The 20,193-nt window shown below is 46.4% G+C and overlaps 1 protein-coding gene across 13 annotated transcripts in view; it reads left to right on the forward strand.

Annotated features, from left to right (window-relative positions):
• The window catches only part of ATP2B3 (ATPase plasma membrane Ca2+ transporting 3), a 536,302-nt gene that overhangs the window by 455,418 nt on the left and 60,691 nt on the right, over positions 1-20,193 (forward strand). For all 13 annotated transcript variants that reach the window (XM_069209397.1, XM_069209399.1, XM_069209393.1 and 10 more), the window contains one exon: positions 5,626-5,867. In XM_069209397.1, coding sequence (XP_069065498.1) covers positions 5,626-5,867 — 242 coding nt within the window. The remainder of the gene's footprint in view (positions 1-5,625; positions 5,868-20,193) is intronic.

The raw sequence follows: 20,193 nt of genomic DNA on the forward strand, positions 1-20,193 counted from the left end.
GCCTGACATTATTCTGTAAGTTACTAGTGAGTACCAAGACAGTTCAGGAATGCTCTACTTTCTACCTGACCTGACAGTGTAAGATACTTGAGTGTGCAAGATATCTCAAAATGTGTCCACATCTGCCTGACTTTACCAGCAAGATACTAGTGAGTTCCAGTGCTATGCAAAAATGTCCCTTCTCTGCCTGATCCTATCCTGTAAGTTACTAGTGAGTACCGGGAGAGTCCAGTAAGGTGAGTCCAGTAAGGTTCTACTCTCTGCTTGACCTGACCGTGTAAGATACTAGAGAGTGTGCAGGCATTCTCAGAACGCACCACTCCCTGCTTGAGTTTACCAGCAAGATACTAGTAAGTGCCAGAGCTATGCCAAAGTGGTTCACTCTGCCTGATCCTATCCTGTAAGTTACTAGTGAGTACCAGGGTAGTCCAGGAATGTTCTACTCTTTCTCTGACCTAATATAAACCTATTCTATAATAGTGAGTGTGCAAGCTATCTCAGAATGTGCCAATCTCTGCCCGACTTTCCCAGCAAGAAACAAGGGAGTGCCTGTTCTATCTCAGAATGTTGCACATTCTCTATCTTTCTTAACCTACCTTGTTAGATACTAGTGAGTGCCTGTGTTATTTCAGAATGTTCCACTCACTCCCTGATTTTATCCAGCAAGATTCTAGTGAGTGCCCATCCTATCTCAAAATGTTTCTCTCTGAACCTTACTGTATCCAGAAAGATGCTGGTGAGTGCGAGGCCTATCCAGGAATGTTCTACTCTCTGCCTGACTGACATGATCCTAATGTGCCCCTCTATCTTATCTTCCCTGTAAGATACTAGAGAGTGCCATTTCTATCTCAGAATTTCCTACACTCTAACTTACCTTACCCTGTAAATACTAGTGAGTGGCATTTCTATCTCAGAATTTCCCTCACTCTATCTTACTTTACCCTGTGAGATACCAGAGAGTGCCTCTGTTGTCTCAAAATATTCCACTCTCTACCTCACTTTCTCTAGCAAGATACTTACCTTGTAATGTTCCACTTTCAACCTTACCTTATCCTTTAAGATGCCAGTTAGTGCTGGGACTAGCCAGGAATGACCCACACTTTGCCTGACCTGACTGTGTAAGAAACTAGTGAGTATGCAAGCTATCTTAGAATGTTCCACTCACTGTCTGATGTTACCAGAAGGTTACTAGTGAGTGCCTGTGCTATATCAGAATGTCCCACTCTCTGCCTTACCTTACACTGTAATATACTAGTGAGTGCCTGTGCTATGACATAATGTTCCACTCTCTTTCTTACTTAACCTGTAATATACTAGTGAGTGCCTGTGCTAGGTCAGAATGTTCCACTATCTGCCTGATGTTACCAGCAGGTTACTAGTGAGTGCCTGTGCTATCTTGGAATGTTCCACTCTCTGCCTGACTTTACCAGCAGTATACTAGTGAGTGCCTGTGCTCTTTTAGAATGCTCCACTCTCTCTCTTACCCTAACCTCTATGATACTATTGAGTGCCTGTGCTATATCAGAATGTCCCACGCTCTGTCTTACCTTACCCTGTAAGATACTAGTGAGTGTCTGTGTTCTCTTAGAATGTTCCACAGTTTACCTGACTTTATCCAGCATGATATTAGTGAATGCCTGTGCTATGTCAGAATGTTGCACTCTCTTACCTTAACCTGTAAAATATTAGTGAGTGCCTCTGCTATATCAGAATGTTCTACTCTCTCTCTTACCTTACACTGTAAAATACTAGTGAGTGCCTGTGCTCTCTTAGAATGTTCCCCTCTCTCTCTTACCTTTCCCTGTAAGATACTAGTGAGTGCCTGTCCTCTCTTAGAATATTCATCTCTCTCCCTTACCTTAATCTGTAAGATACTAGTGAGTGACTGTGCTATATCAGAATGTTCCACTCTCTCTCTTACCTTATCCTGTAAGATACTGAGTGCCTGTGCTCTTTTATAATGTTCCACTGTTTACCTGACTTTATCCAGCAAGGTACTAGTGAGTGCCTGAGCTATCTTGGAATGTTCTACTCTCAACCTTACCATTTTCTTTAAAATAGTAGTGAGATATTAGTGAGTGCCAGGACTATCCAGGAATGTTCTACTTTCTGCCCGACCTGACACTATATGAAACTAGTGAGTGTGCAAGCTATCACAGAATGTGCTACACTCTACCTGACTTTACCTGCAGGATACTGGTGAGTGTCTGTGTTACATCAGACTGTTCCACTCTCTGCCTGACTTTACCAGCACAATACTAGCTCCGAATGTTCCACACTCTGCCCAATGTTTCCCTATAAGATACTAGTGACTTCCAGAGCTCTCTCAGAACATTCCACTCCCTGCCTCACCTAATCATGCAAGATACTAGTAAGTCCTGAGCTTTCTCAGAATATTCAATTCTACTCCAAAGATACTAGTGAGTGCCAGACTATCTCAGAATATTCCGCTCTACTCCAAGATACTAGAGAGTGTCGGGCTTTCTCAGAATATTCCGCTCTACTCCAAGATACTAGTGAGTGCCAGACTATCTCAGAATATTCCGCTCTACTCCAAGATACTAGTGAGTGTCGGGCTTTCTCAGAATATTCCGCTCTACTCCAAGATACTAGAGAGTGTCGGGCTTTCTCAGAATATTCCGCTCTACTCCAAGATACTAGTGAGTGTCGGGCTTTCTCAGAATATTCCGCTCCACAACAAGATACTAGAGAGTGTCGGGCTTTCTCAGAATATTGCACTACATTCCAAGATACTAGTAAGTCCCAGGCTGTCTCGGAACGTGCCACTCTCTGACTGTTTCATGCAAGAAGGGCGAAGATTGCGGGGGTCGCGAGAAGGGCGCTGCAGTCAAGAAGCATAGGAATGGGGTGTTAAGTATGTCAGAACTGTAGCTTTCTTCTCGACTGTGGTTTACCCATTTTGAGCTTTCATAATCAATAAAAAACATCAATCTGTATCCTGACTGGCAGCGCCTTGTTCCACTTTGGTTTCTCTAATATAGACGTATCCCCTTTGACTACTGACTGCCCCCTCAGAAGTTTTTGTCACCTTGTTACAGATTACTTGAGAAAATCTTAACGAGAGAACACAATAACTTAAGTTTTTTTTATTCAGACAGCTATTCCTTGGGCTTCAGTATGCAAATGGAAAATAAAGATAGCATTACAGTTTGGAAACCTGGACCAGTCCATCCTCCGGACAAGTGTTCTGAAGATGCTGTGATGCGACACTGCATCGCTCCACACAACATCCAACATATATAAATAATTTGAGAAGTTAATAAACACAAAATATCACAATTCATGCCGTCCATCAATTCAAAGTAAATTAACTGATTAAGATGACGAAGGTCACACAACGTAACTGCTCTCCGAGGAGTAAGTTGTCGTAATCAAGAGCCCTCTGAGCTCAGTTGGAAGGTGTCAGTTAATGATGGAGTTACTAGTCTTGACAGTTGTATTGGTCACTCTAACCCAACAATACACTTTACTGTCAGGACCAGCACATTCATGTTGCTAATCCCCTTGAATGTCATTTAGTTGATTGCATCTCTTCAAAGTCAAAGTTGTAGCACATTTGTGGCTCTTAATATAAAACCATTCATATCATGCAAATGAACTGAGAGGCAAATTTCCAGCCACAAACAACAGCTTTGAGAGCCTCCCACTAGCTTATCTTTAAGCCCCATTAACTCGGTCCAGCTCATTTCTCATTGTGTTCTTGCATATAAGGCTGGCATTTGGTCTCATATGCCAGGTGCCTCAATGCGGGAGCAGGGGGTATTCAAAATCTACTGGGAATATCGAAATTCAGAGTTGGTGTACATTGGTTGAGATTTGTGTGGGCTTCTGCAAGTTTTTCATTTATGGTTTAACCTGCGTTGTTGAGACCTGCACCCACACTTTAGATTGTTTTGATATGTAAATTGGAATGAAAAATAAGATTGAAAGTCACTAATTTGTCGAATTGGGTGTGGTGGAAACACAGGGGGCGATGACCTGTCATTCCTTAGCTCCAGGGTAGTAAGACTCGCTTCAGTACCCAAGAGGTAATAACATCGGTTGTTCTTTCCCACCAAGTAATTGTAATGTTCATCCATTCTCTGCGGTGGGCATCACTCACTGCGCTTTCCTTGGTGCCGGCTGCATAGGCCGTTGTAGTAACGTTCACTGTCCCTTCCTTGGGTGCTAGTCACACTGTCCTCCCTTTCCCTAGAGTATAATTCTTCCTTTCCTCAGTGGGCAGTATCATTGCCCTTCCATTGTTCAATAAGGCCACCATTTTGTTTCCAGGGGCTAACACACCTCTTCCTTTCCTTGTGAGTAGTAACAGTACTACTCCGCTCGGCTAGGGTTAATGGCATATCCCTTCCTTCTCCAGTGGGTAACAACACTGCCCTTCCTGCCTCTAGTGGGCAATGGCACCGCCCCTCCTACCCCCAGTAGGTAACAACACTGCCCTTCCTACCTCTAGGTGGCAGTGGGGCTGTTTCTCCTATACCAGAGGGTGATGGCAGTGCCCTTCCTATCCCCAGGAGGTAACAACACTGGCTTTCCTACCTCTAGGTGGCAGTGATGCTGTTTCTCCTATCGCCAGAGGGTAATGGCACTGCCATTCTTATCCCCAGTAGGTAAGGACACCACAATCCATTCCCCCAGAGGTTTTAGTGCTTTCTAGGGCTGTCCATGTTACATCCAAGAATAACTGGTCTATGGTAAACCTTCAGGATTCCACTCACTATCTACCTGAGTTACAGGTAGATTCGGTATATAAATGTGAATCCTATGAGGATCTCCTGAGCTTCTGGCATGCACTAGGCTGCCCGACCTCCAGTGGACACCCTTGGCATACAGGGTGAGCATGTGTAGGTCCGGTATGTGTAAGTAGCATTCAGTGTGCCTCAGAGCTTTCCTATACAATTTAAGCATGTTGAAAGAATTTGGGATCAACAAACTTCCAAAGCTTGTCCCTTAGAGTCACTCAACGAACAGCTGACCAGGGACAACTTTGCCTTAAAGGCTGCTGAAGTCTTTGATGGGACAGAGTGAGAAGCGCCAAGAGGAAGGCGTTGTGTTGCTAGCATGTGTAATGCTGACAGCAAGTCGGTACTGGCCCACTGTCCCACTCCTCTGCCTATATTATCGCTTTACCGTAAAGAGGTGGGGCCTGATTCACAAAGGTAAAGTTAGAGTTTTGGAAGAACTTTACTACTTTTCGGCATTCACAAAGCTAGAGTTACACCAAAAGTCTAACTTAGACCAAATGTCAAACTTTACTACTGTTCGGTATTCACAAAGGTAAGCTACAATTCGCATCTTTGTAACTGCAGAGTTTCTGCACTCGGGGTGGAATTACCAAACTCAGGGTGAACTCTCCACACTTCCACCCCAAGTGCAGAAACTCCACAGTCATAAGGATACCTCTCGTAACTTCCATTTGTGAATACCGAAAAATAGTAAAGTTAGACTTTTGCTCTAAATTCAGACGAAAAGTCTAACTTTACCTTTTTGAATCGGGCCCGGGGTGTTTTAAGGGTGCTTCCCCTAAGCACTCACCAGCAGAGCAAGATTGCCCCCACCCCCAGGCATGCTAACTTCTGACCCTTTGCCATCTTTCCTCCACAGCCTCCCGAGAAGGAAGGAGGGCTTCCCCGGCAGGTCGGCAATAAGACTGAATGCTCGCTCCTTGGCTTCGTCCTGGACCTGAAGCGAGACTACCAGCTGGTGCGAGACCAGATCCCGGAGGAGAAGCTGTACAAGGTCTACACCTTCAACTCCGTGCGCAAGTCCATGAGCACCATCATCTGCCTGCCCGAGGGGGGCTTCCGCCTCTTCAGCAAGGGCGCCTCCGAGATCGTCCTGAAGAAGTGAGTCTTCCAGTTTATCCCACTATGGAGGGACTAATCCTAGATTATTGCACAAACTGTGAACATGGTTGGTAAGTCCTCTCCACTTCCAGCTCTAAAAAGGATTTAGGGCCTGATTTAGGGTTGGTGGACGGGTTACTCCATCACAAACATGACAGATATCCCGTCCACCGTATTAGGTTTTCCATAGGATATAATGGGATCGTAATACCGCAGACAGGATATCCGTCACGTTTGTGACTGAGTAACCCGTCCGCCAAACTCATAATCAGGCCCTTTTTTGTACATATTGGGACCTTGGAGCGGCTGCGGCGACTGGGCCATGTAGTTGATAGTCGATGCTTACCAGCATCCATTCACTGCACATCTGCAAAGATTTACTGCAGGGTCTACGAACAAAATGGACTCTGGTCACAGTAAGTGAAGTGCTCTCTGCTGATATATGCGCTAAACACAGGTCAGAGTTGGACTGAAGCATGGCAGACACCGCCCTCAATTCTCCCAGGGTCGGTAAACTGAGTACCATTAAACTGGACAATAGCACCACCAGTTGTGTAACATTTAGGAACATCAGATGTGTTGCCCAAGGCGCTATATAAAAACAAGTTATTATTGTTATCATGTTTATCCTTGGAGGCCTGACTCCTCCCCTCATGCCTTCAATTTTTCTCACATCATCCCATTCTTGTCACTTCTGAATCCTTTTTTATCAGATTATGTACATTATAGCTCACTTGCAGAGGTATATCACCTTCAGTGGTGCACCTCCCACAGAGGGACATTACCCGCAGTTATATATCCTACAGTTGTATATCTCCCACAGAGGTACATCACCTACAGGTTATATCTCCTACTGTTGCAAATCCCCCACAGAGGTACATCACCTACAGGTTATATCTCCCACAGAGGTGCATCTCCTTCAGAGTTATATCTCCTACAGTTGTATAGCTTCCACAGAGGTACATCACCCACAGAGTTATGTCTCCTACAGTTGTATGTCTCCCAGAGGTACACCCCCTGAGGTGCATGTCCCACAGATGTACATCTCCTACAGAAGAAAGTATCCCACAGCGTTTTACCTCTCACAGAGGTAAATCTCCTGCAGAGGTACACCCCCTGAGGTACATCTCCTACAGCGGTATATCTCTTGCAGAGTTACATCTCCCACGGTGTTGCATCTCCTACATATGTTTACCCACTAAAGAACTATGGGCCTGATTTAGTACTCAGCGGACGGGTTACTCCATCACAACGGTGAGGGTTATCCCATCCGCCGAAATCTGAATCCCAGAGGATATAACGGGATTACGTTTTCGGCGGACAGGATATCCATTGCCGTTGTGATGGAGTAAACCGTAAGCCACGTTCAGTTCTCGAGCGTGCACAACTCCAGTACCACAAGGCACCATGCTGCAACAAATATCCACTGACTCATCAGGGGCCTGCAGCTGGATACACTGGAGCTGCATCCCAACACCTCTTCCCCACCAAGTTTTGGAGGATCGCAGCATTCTGCAACCAAGCAGAAGTTGATGGAGCACCCTGTTGCATGCCTACCAGGACTGATACTTACCTGTGGAATCCCTCGCCTGTGCTTGTTCCTTAAACAAGGTCGCCATCTGCACCTGGACCCAAGACCACATTGACGCTCGCACCATGCCTCGGTCCATTGTGATGCATCCACCTATAGCATGCCAGCCAATGCTCAATACTACGGCACCCACAGTGGCCACTTCTTAAGGCCATCCTACACACTGCAGCACATCTCGTCCAGGGCCTGAACACTGGCTCTCCTAGCTGACCTGCAGCAACTTCAAAGCCAGCTGCATGGTCTACAAAGTCATCATGACGAGAACCCCCCCCCCCCTTTTCTTGCAGACAAGCTCACCATTCCTGGTGGTTCCTGGCACACCTGCAGCTAGAACACTAGCAGACTGCAAACTAAGAAGTGTAATAAAGGAAAAAACAGCACAGTCCTACCTGCAAGCAGGTAATATTTATAGCACTCATGTATACAAGGTTTGGTGCAATCAATAAATATTTTACCTGTCTCAGAAGTAAGATCCAGGATCTGGAACAGCAAGTGCAATGGCGCTTCCTGCTTCCTTGCGGTGCTGGGGGTCAGGGGATGAGGTCCTAGCATTTTGATGCTACACGTACTAGAACCCTTGTGGTTTTAGGTGGACTCTGAACAGGATCTACATGAGAACTGGGGGAAGAGTCAGGGTGTGGTTCTGGGAAGTATAACATAATGCGCAGTGTGTGAATGGATGCTGGAGAATAAAGACAAGCTCAACAGCAGCTCCCATGTGTGGAGCAATCTATTTGCATGCTCCAGGGCTGGGAAAGAAGCTACAACTGATGACAAGTATGGGATTACGCATCTGTAGAAAACAAGGCTGCTCCCCTTGAGAGTTTGCAATGGAATGGCAGACTTCTGTGCGTCCCCCGTGTGCCCAGAATCAATGCAAAGCAGTTTGCAACCAGCACACGTGGAGTCAAAGCCCTGCTCCAGCTCATACACAGCCGTAGCAGCAATCAAAGGCCCTGTAGAGGAAAATATTGAAAGCACCCAAAATCGCTGGTGAGATTGACGGCAGAGACGCAGCACCCAGAACATAGAGCAACTATTCAGGCGAAGCAAGAAGACAAACAACGCCAACAAGCTACAAGAAACAGAGAGTATACGCAGATTCAGGGACAGGTGAAGCATACTGCGTCGTAGGCCTCTGCACACAGCTGATGCTTGCAGGTGTTGTTGGAGTCACCGTGCACAGCAACATCAGTTGAACGACACATACTAATGCAATGGCGGCAGAAGGGAGCTTGAAATACAATGCAGCCATGTTCTTGAAGCCACCACCGCCGTTCGATACATCCAGGAAACAGAACATTGGTGCCAGATGGACTGCGTGGATTGAACCATTTGATGACTTAATAGATGCGCTAGAGGAAGAAGAAGATAAATAAGTAAATCATAAAATATTTTAAAACCTTTCAGGGGATGAAGTGAAAAAGCACTAAAGAAAGTTCCAGACTGGCGCATCATTGTCCAAAAAGTGAAGGAAGCGCTGGGAGCCAAGTTCAATCCAATGCCGAATACTGACTGAAAGGTATATTTTCAACAAAACGTGACAACTGGTGTAACAATGGATGAGTTTAATGAAAGACTTGACACACATTAAGCACTGCAAGTTCTGTGACTTTACCAGTGAACAAGCCATGCGCCTCAGAATCACCAATGGCGGCCTTTCAGATTCTTTTAGAAGGCGCATGTTGACAAAAACTCTGTCTAGAGAAAATGCTGATGGCTGCAGGCGCAGAGGAATACGTAGAATGACAAGCTGCTGACATGGAAGCAGAGACAGTGCACAATGAATCAGCGTTAACCATGAAAGGCAAGCACACGCACAAAACAGATGCATGTAAGTCGACGTTGGTGAAGAAAACAAAACTATGCTTCCAGCGTGGATTGTCATTTCCCCACAAAGGCAAATGTCCATTCCTACGACAAATCTGTAAGGGTTGTGGGAAAGAGAACCACTTTATAACTGTGTGTCGAGCTAAGGAAAAATCAAGCGTGTCACAAGGGAAAGAAAAGATGGACACAAGAGCGTACCGAAGCACTCTATCACCACGTCCACAAAACTAAAAAGCAACATCAGCTACGGCAAGTAGAGACCAAGCAAAATCAATTGTTGTCAACTTTGTTCTACAAAGGTACTTCAACATCGGTGCTGGATAGCAGCTAAGACATTGGGTTTGTGCTGATTATGTGCACCAAAAGACGGCCTCCACATGTGGGGTTAGCTCCTGTGAAAAAGACCGAAGTTTAAAAACAACTCGCCAAACAACTGACAAACTTCTTTCGGACACTGCCCCAGAATTACATTGAAGGTAAACGGTCACCCTATATCATTTATCATCAACAGTGGAGCATCGATTAATATCATTCCAGTGGAAAAATTCAACTTTCACCCGTGCTACGCCTCACTCCTTCAGACACAAAGGTATCCACCTGGCCAGCTTCTAAACCGCTACATAGCTAAGGATTGTTCACAGCGGCAACAAAACACAAAACCACATCAGTACGAGCCACCATTCATGTCCTACAAGGAACCCCGTCTAGTGCATGTTTGCTCAGTCTTGCCACGGCTGCTGATATAGGGTTAATATTTCTCAACTACAACTTTGGTGGTTAGCCTGAGGTTATGAACGAATTGATGTTGTTGATTTATGGCATGGGGAAATTCAAGAAAATGAAAGTATAGCTTCATATCAACAAAGCTGTTCATCCGGATGCCCAGTGGCACAGTGGAGATACTTTTCATCTGCAAGAAGCTGTATAGAAAGATTGGCAAACACTTTTGAAACATTATATCATTAACGTTTTACAAGCCCCCACCATGGGTTTCACCCATAGTAGTTGTATCAAAAAGAACTGTAGTGCGCATTTGTGTTGGTATGCACTAGCCAAACAATCAATCACTCAATCACAATATTTGTAAAGCGCACTATGTACCCGTTAGGGTTTCAAGGCGCTGAAGGGAGGGGGGGGTGCTACTATTGGTCGAAGAGCCAGGTCTTAAGAAGTCTCCTGAAGGCGAGCAGGTCCTGGGTCTGCCGCAGGGAGGTCGGGAGGGTGTTCCAGGTCTTGGCGGCAAGGTAGGAGAAGGATCTGTCCCCGGAGGTCTTGCGCTGGAAGCAGGGAACGATGGCAAGGGCGAGGTTGGCGGAGCGGAGTTGGCAGGATGGGGCGTGGAAGTTGAGTCTGTTGTTCAGGTAGGCAGATCCGGCGTTGTGGAGTGCCTTGTGAGCGTGGGTGAGGAGCTTGAAGGTGATCCTCTTGTCTACGAGGAGCCAGTGGAGGTCCTTCAGGTGGTGGGAGATGTGGCAGCGGCGGGGTACGTCGAGGATCAGTCGGGCGGAGGCGTTTTGGATGCGTTGGAGGCGTCGAATGTCTTTTGCTGGGATGCCTGTGTAGAGTGCGTTGCCGTAGTCTAGTCTACTGCTGACGAGGGCCTGAGTCACCGTTTTTCTGGTTTCTGTCGGGATCCATTTGTAGATTCTACGGAGCATGTGGAGGGTGTTGTAACAGAGCTATTGAGAGGACGGTATACCCCTCAATGAACGTATAGCAGACATGTTCATGCAACTGAACGGAGCAAACGTTTTTTATATCTCGACCTAAACAAAGGGTCCCACCAACTCGAGCTGGAAGAGAACTGTAGATATATTACCACTTTTTCTACTCATGTTGGTTTGTTCAGATACAAGAGCCGGAGTTTTGGAGTATCTTCGGCCGCTGAGATATTTCTGGATGTTATCCAGAGTAATCCATCCTGTTGCAAATGGTTTCATTTCAGTGATGACATACTGGTCTTTGGGTGAACCCAGAAAGAACATGACAAATACCTTACTCAAGTGTGCCAGTTACTTGATGATGCAAGTATCACTTTAAATGCAACAAAATGTGAATTTCACAAATCCAAACTCAAGTTTTATGGGCACATATTTTCTGACGGGGAATGATTCCAGATCCAGACAAGCACTATCATCCACATACCTCTCCAAGATGTTACTATGCTGAGATCTTTTCTTGGTATGGCCAGTTACTGCTCAAGATACAGTCATAATTTTGCCACAGTGAGTGCCCCATTGAGAGACTTGATAAAGCATAATGCTCCTTCTCAGTTGTCTCCTGAATGTGAGCAGTTTCAAAGAAATAAAACATGCAATCGAGAATACAAATGGAATGGCCCCAAGCTGCATACTGAGGTCACAGTAAATGAGAGCCCAGTGGGGCTTGGAGCAATCCTTGCTCAACACAATGGCCACCCAAATGCTCCGAGACACATTGTGGCCTATGCGAGTCGAAGCGTGCCTGAAACAGAACATGTCTACTCTCAGCCGGAGGAGAGCCTGGCTGTGGTGTAGGCCTGTGAACATTTTCATGTATTCCTCTATGGGAAACGATTTACTGTCAGCATGGACCATCAGGCGTTGTTCACTATTTTTGGAAACCCAAAGGCTAAGATGCCTCCTCGCATCGAAATGTAGGAGTTAAGACTGCAAGAGCATGGCTACAAGATGGTACAGAAACCAAGGAAGGATCAGAACTCAGCAGATTACTTTTGACGAGCACTACCACATCGTCCTTCTGGTCGGCAGGACGGCTGAAGAATAGCTCCATTTGATTGTGAGGTCCAGCACACCTGCGGGTCTGTGGACCAAATTATTGCTGCCAACAACATAGACCAAGTCATGACTGTTGTCAAAGAACTCACTGAGACACAATCATGGAGACGACGAGCAAGGCCTTTGGCTGAGGATACTGAATTCCAAAAGTTCAAAAACATACAGGATGAGTTATCCATCACACAAGAAGGCATAATACTGAGAGGCTTGAGAATCCTCATACCTGACAGACGAAGGCAACGAGTCATTGAGTTGGCCCATAAAAGACATCGTGGCATTGTAGCCACCAAAAGAACTTTGAGAGACAGAGTGTGGTTCCCTTGACTAGACGAGCACATAGAAAAGGAATTCAAAGCATGCCACATCTGTCATTGCCTGTCCCCCAAGGTGATGCAGCACCCAGTGACTATGTCTGACCTTCATGCCCATGCCTGGGAGAGAGTTGACTTCTTCAGACCATTAGAAGATGGACAGCATCTCATGGCAGTCATAGACAAATATTCTAATTTCTTTGGTGGAAACACTGTCCTCGACAACTCATGATAAAGTTATAGAAAGGCTTGATGACATCTTTGCAACTTGGGGTATCCCCAAGATCCTCAAATCCGATAATGGCCCACCCTTCAACAGCAAACAGTTCAAAAAGTTTCTTGTGCAACTCACTGTCAAACTCCAAAAGAGTACACCCATTTGGGCCCAAGCCAATGATGTTCTCCAGAGATTTATGGGCACCCTTAAGAGGGTAATTCAACGAGTGTCCATGGAAGGAATCGATTTGAGCCAAGCTATGTAGCAGGCCCTCCAGGCCTACCGATCAACTCCTCACTCTACAGCAAAGAGCCAGCTACCTTGTTGTTTGGGAGAGCCATCAGATCAAAACTAGCTCAGTGGACATCAGATTAACCAGTGAATGCAGACAAACTACATGGCAAAGATGCTACTCATAAGAGCAAAATGAAAGTGTGTGCTGATCAGCAACAACACACCCAGGAAACAGTCTTTGACAAAGGAGACTGGGCAGTGGTAAAGCAGAGACAGAAACAAAAGACTGACACCCCTTTTTGCCAGGTGGTGGCCTACAAGGGACACATGGTGAAAGCTGTCAGTTGGGACACATCACACTTTAAACACCTACCTCAACATTTGCCAGCTCCTGCAAGTACGATAGAGGCAACCAGACCCACAGGACCAGCTTCTGAGCCTGTAAAGCTGTTGCCTGATACGAGTGGACCTCGATCACCCGAGCCGGCAGACATGTGCGGGCTCCTCGCAGACAGATTGAAGAGATGTGATTTCAAATAATCCACAGCACCTTTTATTTAACAAAGGGGGAGATGTAGCATATTGATGCTATCTGCACTAGGACACTTGTGGTTCTGGGTGGACTCTGAACAGGAACTACGTGATATGCTGGGGAGGTGTCAGGGCTCGGTTCTGGGAAGTATGACGTAATGCGCAGTGTGTGAATGGATGATGGAGAATAAAGGCAGCATGTGTAGCATAATCTATTTGCATGCTCCAGAGCTGAAGAAATCACAACAGTTTGCGCCCTTCAAGTCTGTTCACAGTTTACCCTATATTTTTTGCACTTGTTTTCCTGCGATTCCTTTATCCGTTATGTATTATTTTTCCGGTTATATTCTCTGCTTTAAGGAGTGTATTTCCATGCATGTTTCTTTCTCTTTTGCTCTTTGGACTGCTCTCGGTAGATGCCTCTCCATACTTGAGGCTTAGTGTGTTTCTCACAGTATCACTACATGAAAATGTCTCCCTTGAAGTCTTTGACACGCAGGAGGGCACAGCTGGAGTGGAACTGATACAGGCAGCAAGCAGGGGTGCAGCGCTGCATGCTAGCACCAGAGCCTCTGGGTGCACGAAGCATGCGAGTCTCTGAGGGAGGATGGAACAGGGCCTAGCAGTTAGAAGAGGACAGGGGTAGCTGCCAGTAGAGTGCAGGGGTGGGTAAACTCTGCAAAGGTCACCTTGTCTTGGGGTAAATGAGGGCAGGTGGGATAAGGCAACTCCTGTGGACTAGATTGAGTGAAACCCTTTTAACGTAGGGTGCTAGGAGCCACCAGAGTGTGGTTAGTAGGCTGGCTGCATTACATCCTTAAAGAGGGGTCTGGATGTGGCTCAAGTGGTGGGAAAAGACCCAGGGCACCGTTTGGGAGCAGAAGAGATAGGCCAGGTCATGGGATTCATACTCCTTTGCCCAGCACGAGTAGAACCAGAAAGCCACACAAAGGCTACACATGCTTTACGTCAGAGTGGACTCGTGGTGAGTTGATGATGACTGCTTAGGAGCAGAGGGAAACCTGCAGAGCCGAGGAGTGCAGACATAAGAACAGTCTGGTGGAGTACTGCCGAAGGAGTGTGGTGCAGAGCACATGAGTATGTACGCCGTAAACATGAAGTGATTGGTGGTGGAGATTGGCATCAGAAGAAAACAAGGGGAGACCCCACATTAGTATTGGTGCAGTCAACCAAGGATTGCCATAGTGAGGCAGGATCACAGTATCAAGGCAGGAGGGAGGAGGGTTGATGTGTGGCTCAGAGCAGTTGAGTGGCTGTGGAGTATGGAAAAGGAAGGACCTGGCACTCTGCATTGGTAGGCTGGGCTGCCAGGCTACCAGTGTGGGGCATGGTGCAGTGCTGATTAAGTCAAGAAAGAGTCGAAGTACACAAGGGTTACCAAGCACTTTCAAGCAAAATGTGGTTGCCCTTTGGAAAGGTTTGGGAAACCTCAAGGACTGTAAAGGTACCCAACTCCAAGGGTACCCTCACCACAAGGACTGTAAGGGTACACTTGCCACAAGGACTGTAAGGTTACCCACACCTAAAGGATTGTAAGGGTACCCTCACCACAAGGACTGTAAAGGTTACCCACACCTCAAGAACTGTAAAGGTACCCACTCAAAGGGTACCCTCAACACAAGGACTGTAAGGTTACCCATTCCTCAAGTACTGTAAGGGTACCCTCACCACAAGGACTGTAAGGTTACCCACACCTCAGGTACTGTGAAGGTACTATCACCACAAGTACTGTAAGGGTACCCTCACCACAATGACTGTAAGGTTACCCACTCTTCAAGCACTGTGAAGGTACTCTCATCACCAGGACTGTAAGGGTACCCTCACCACAAGGACTGTAAGGTTACCCACACCTCAAGTACTGTGAAGGTACTCTCGTCACCAGGACTGTAAAGATTGTCGTGTTGGCACTCCTGAGACTGCTGGACTTGGACGGCAGCACCACCGGATGGTGGGGAACTGAGTCCAATCCTACACCATGTGACAATTGTTGGCCTAATCCTTCCGGCCAGCTAGCAGTACCTCACCGGCACCTAAAAGTGGTGGTGATTGTGGCAGCCGTGCACACGAAATTCTGATTTCTCAGGGAAATTGTGGTGTAACAGATCTCATCCTTTTCTCTCAGTTACATTTGTCTCACGCATGCAAAGACGATCAGAAGCAGGAAGTTGTTCAATACGTTTTATTGAATCCACTGTATCCTAGATAAAAAGGCATGTACTACAATAACAATGATAATGAAACATAATAATAGCAGAGCGGTGACCAAAAGAGTGAAACACAAGAAAAGTCCCACCATAGTGTCACAATGCTAGGTATTAGAATTCCTACCTACACCACTAAGGTTCTAAAACAGAGCGCAGCAGTGTTATCCTTAATCTTCCCTTCAGCATCCCTGGGAAGACACCATCCCCCAAACATGAATATGGTAGAAGCGAAGAGGGCTGTTGGTGTACAGAGAGTCCTCTCCCATGTAAGCGGAAAATACATCAAGTCTCAGCAGACAGCTCCAATGAAACAACAGCATGGGGTGGCAATTTCTGGCTGGAACTTCCCACTAACATATAGGGGGGAGAGAGATGTTTTATAATAAAACAGCTGGTGTTCTAAGAAAACTGCCCTAACGTACGAACACGTATGTTTCCGTGAAGTGGCAGATTGTGGTGTTCCACTTTGTACCATCAACAATATCGTGCACAGCCTTGAGCAAGCACAGAGTGTAGATGCCGTGCTAGGAAATGAAAACAATTTCTAAGCTAAAAGCGTATGAGATAAAAAAATAAATCATCAGCGCAGAGTGAAGCTTCTGCTCAGAAAATAATGAAAATTAATTATTGCTAGACTAAAGGGCACAAGCTGCAGGCATATGACAAAAATAATGTGCCCCTAAATGAATGCTAAGATAACCTCACAACAAGGTTACCCACACCTCAAGGACTGTAAGGACACCCTCATCAGAAGGACTGTAAAGGTACCAGCTCCAAGGGAGCTCGCACCACAAGGACTGTAAGATGCCCGCACAACAAGACTGGCAATGTTGGAAGCAGCTTACGAGATGGGCACATGACCTGAGGTCACTCAATGCCCCACCATATAATGCATATTCATTAGTATACATTTAATGTAATCAATAAAGCCATTCCATGGGCTAGCGTTCACACAGAAGCAAAATGAAAATAAACTGATCGGGTGTCATCATTTCTCTTTACTAAATAAGAAAGGACAAAGTCTATTTAGGACACCACCTTGTACATGTAGAAGAGAAACAAGCAAATATTTCATCATTAAGATTCTTGCTTTGCACTAAGAAAATAGGAAAAATCAACTTCCTTATTTTTTCTTTTTCCTCTTGTATTTTATTTAATTGTGGAAACATTGAAATGAGAGCTAGAAGCCCAAAAATGTAACATTTTAATATATTTTGATATATATATATATTGTTTTTACTATATATATATTATTATATATATATACACAGACATACATCCATATATAATATATATATTACCTAGTGGCAGTCACCACTATGTAGTTATAATTAGGACCTAGTTTCTATAGCAAAAACAGTTTTTGTACTTGCTTATATCTTTATTGCTGCTTGCCGAATCTTCCCACAGCCCCGGGGACCGCCACCTCCCCGGGGCTAAATTCAAATTCAGTTGGGGGGGTGAGGCTGCATAGCCCCGCCAGCAGCCCTTGGGACCACCACCTCCCTGGGGCTTAATTGAAATTTAAGGCGGGGGTGCCACCTCCCCGGGGCTTAATTCATATTCAGTGCATGGGGGGGGGGAGGGCGCTCAGCAACCCACAGCCCCGGGGACCACCATCTCCCCTTGGTTAAATTCACTCTCAATGCGGGGGCTGGTTGACCTCCCTCCACAGCCCCATGGTCCGCTACCTCCCTGGGGCTTAATTGAAATTCAAGGTGGGGGGGCGCACACCTACCCCACAGCTCCAGAGACCCCCTCCTCCCCAGGGCTTAATTCAAATTCAAGGCGAGGTGGACTGAGCGCCCGCTGCAGATCCGGGGACCACCACCTCCCTGGGGCAATAATCTTTGAGTGGGGGGGGGGCATGTTGCCTCCCTCCAGGGACCACTGATGGCCCTGGGGACTGCCACCCCCCAGGGCCAGCTCCTTCTATGTCCCGGGGTATCCACCCCCGGGACATAGCTGTTTGCTCTTACATGGTGGGAGCTCTGACAGCTCTCACCAAGTTATAGCAAACACGCTGCTCGCAGTGAGGGAGAGCTGTCAAACAGTTCTCACTTCATGCGAGCAAAGGTTTCCTCTGTTTCCCTGCCTGCTGAGACGCAGACAGGGAGACAGTGGAGACAATTACTCTCACTGACAGGAAGCTGCTTCTCTGTGAGAGCAATGCCGGCTCCCACAGGAGATGGGGAGCCAGCTGGGACCGTGGGGTCCTTCAGGCTTCCCCCATGGTCCCCATCATTGTGACTGGCTGCCCTGGGGGGTACCTAGGTCACATGGCTGGGCCCGGGGGAATAGGGTCCCTGGCGCTGAGATCAGCCTGTGGTGGGGGGCTGCGCAGCCTCTCCCCCCCAAATAAATTAAATGTTTGAGCCAGGCCCTGGAGAATGGGGTCCCCGGGACCAAGATCAGCCTGGAGAGGTGGGCCTCATGGACCCCTCCCCAAAATATAAATAAATATTTAGGCCAAACCTCGGGGGATAGGGTCCCGGGCCAAGATCGTTCTGGGGAGGTGGGCTACACAGCCTCCCTCCCCCAAAGAAAATGAAATGTTTAGGCAGGGCTCCAGGGAATGGGGTCCCCGGGGCCGAAATTGACCTGGGGAGGGGGGCCATGCAGCCCCCTGCCCCCCAAAATAAATTAAATGTTTAGTCCAGTTCCCGGTGGATGGGATCTCCGAGGCCGAGATCGGCCAGGGAGGGGCGCAGTCCCCCTCATAAAAAAAAGTAAAAATCTTTAAGCTGGGTGCTAGGGGATGGGGTGGGGAAGGGGCGTGCAGGGTTTGGTTGGTATAGAGGTTAGGTGCAGGACCTGGCTGCAGACCAGGCCCTGCGGCCAACACCCGCTGAGCACGGCCGAAGGCAATGCGCAGCACAGAGTTGCGTAGTTCTAGGGGTTAGCTGCAGGGCCTGGCCACAGGCCAGGTCCTCCGGCTAACCCCGGCTGTGCACGCCCTTTTTCCATGCACAGCATAGGGTTGTGTTCTTACACTGGTTGGCTGCCAGCCATGCTGTGCAGCCAACCACTGCCACGCACAGTCAAAGGCCATAAGCGCTGGTGGTTGGATTAACGTATAGTAATGAAAATCACTTTACGTTAAAAAAAAATGTAGAAATTCACTGAAAAAAATTAAAGGTTACAGGGATTTCATAGTTAGGAAATAGAATTAAAAAAAAGGTTACAGGGATGTTATAGTTAGACTCACATTTTAACCGTACCAAACCATAGAAATTCACCTGATCCATCAAGCGGGGAAGCGAGAAAAAGGGGGCTCCCAAAACGCATTTTCCCTGTTTTTCCATAGGACCTTAAGACAAGCCTACAACCTGAACCACTGAATGGAATTACACCAAATTTGGAAGGAAGCTAGATCTTAATCTGCAGATAGTGAATTTTGTGATGTTGTGTAAATACGTTCAGTAGTTTCTGAGATATTAAAGTTTGAAAAATATGGATATCTAGTGCAGCGGACTCGGGGGGAAAAGCAAGGCCCTGATTGGCTGGCCCCAACCTGACAGAAGTTGTGGCTGCCATTTTGTTTGTTGCATCAGCTCAGGGGTTGGAGAACATGAGTGAAAAAACACACATGGGGTCAGGATACAGTTATCCTAACCCCATAGGACACATGGAGCCTCGTGGGCAAAACATTGTCCAATTTTTTTTTTTCTTCATCCGATCCGCGAATCCAGTGATGGATCCAAGGATTCTGGGTTCGCAAATCCGGGGGTGGATCCGCGAATCCAGGGAAAAATTGGAAGGAAAAAACTACTCACTGCATCCAAAGGCAAAGCGCAGCTTGGGTTTGGGTGCATGCAGGAGGGTTAGCTGGCGGGCCTGGCTATAGGCCAGGCCCAGTGGCCTGTTTACGTCTGTGCATGCTAAAAAAACATAGAAATTCACTGAAAAAATCAAAGGTTATAGGGACGTTATAGTTAGGTTCTGAATTTACTCACACAAAACCTTAGAAATTCAGCAGTTATAGTTAGAGTTATTTCATGTAACTATAACTTGCGCCCTAAGGTAACTATAACTCGTGCCCCCACCATGCACAGTTTTTTTCTCCAATAATTTGACTGCTAATGTTTCATTTATATTTATAATAATGATGTTATAGAAGTTGTCATGAGTGCTGTAATGTGTGGGGTAATTAGCAGCGCATGGCGGGTGTGAGTTATAGCTACTTGAAAGAACTCTAACTATAACTGCTGAATTTCTATGGTTTCGTAAGAGTAAATTCAGGACCTAACTATAACGTCCCTGTAACCTTTGTTTTTTTCAGGTAATTATAATATCTCTATGATATTCTATAAGTATATTTTAAAGCATGAAGCCATATGTTTTTGAGATTTGTAAAAAGAACGGTATTGTTGTATGAGTGTGGTATGAAATACATTACGTAAACCTTACAAACAGAATACAATGTATAACAGTTACAAATAATCACCCCCTTTGGCTCAGTTTCTCCATGGGGAAAATGTTTGTTTATGTAGTAGATCCATCCTACCCCCTTTCTGTGGACTTCTCCGTCACAGAGGATTCTGCACTGTGATCCCACTGAAAGGTCACATGACCTTACCAGAACTGTCTGGAAAAGCTTTGTCTGGTGC

The sequence above is a fragment of the Pleurodeles waltl genome, chromosome 10, assembly GCF_031143425.1.
Source record: "Pleurodeles waltl isolate 20211129_DDA chromosome 10, aPleWal1.hap1.20221129, whole genome shotgun sequence".
Taxonomy (NCBI): domain Eukaryota; kingdom Metazoa; phylum Chordata; class Amphibia; order Caudata; family Salamandridae; genus Pleurodeles; species Pleurodeles waltl.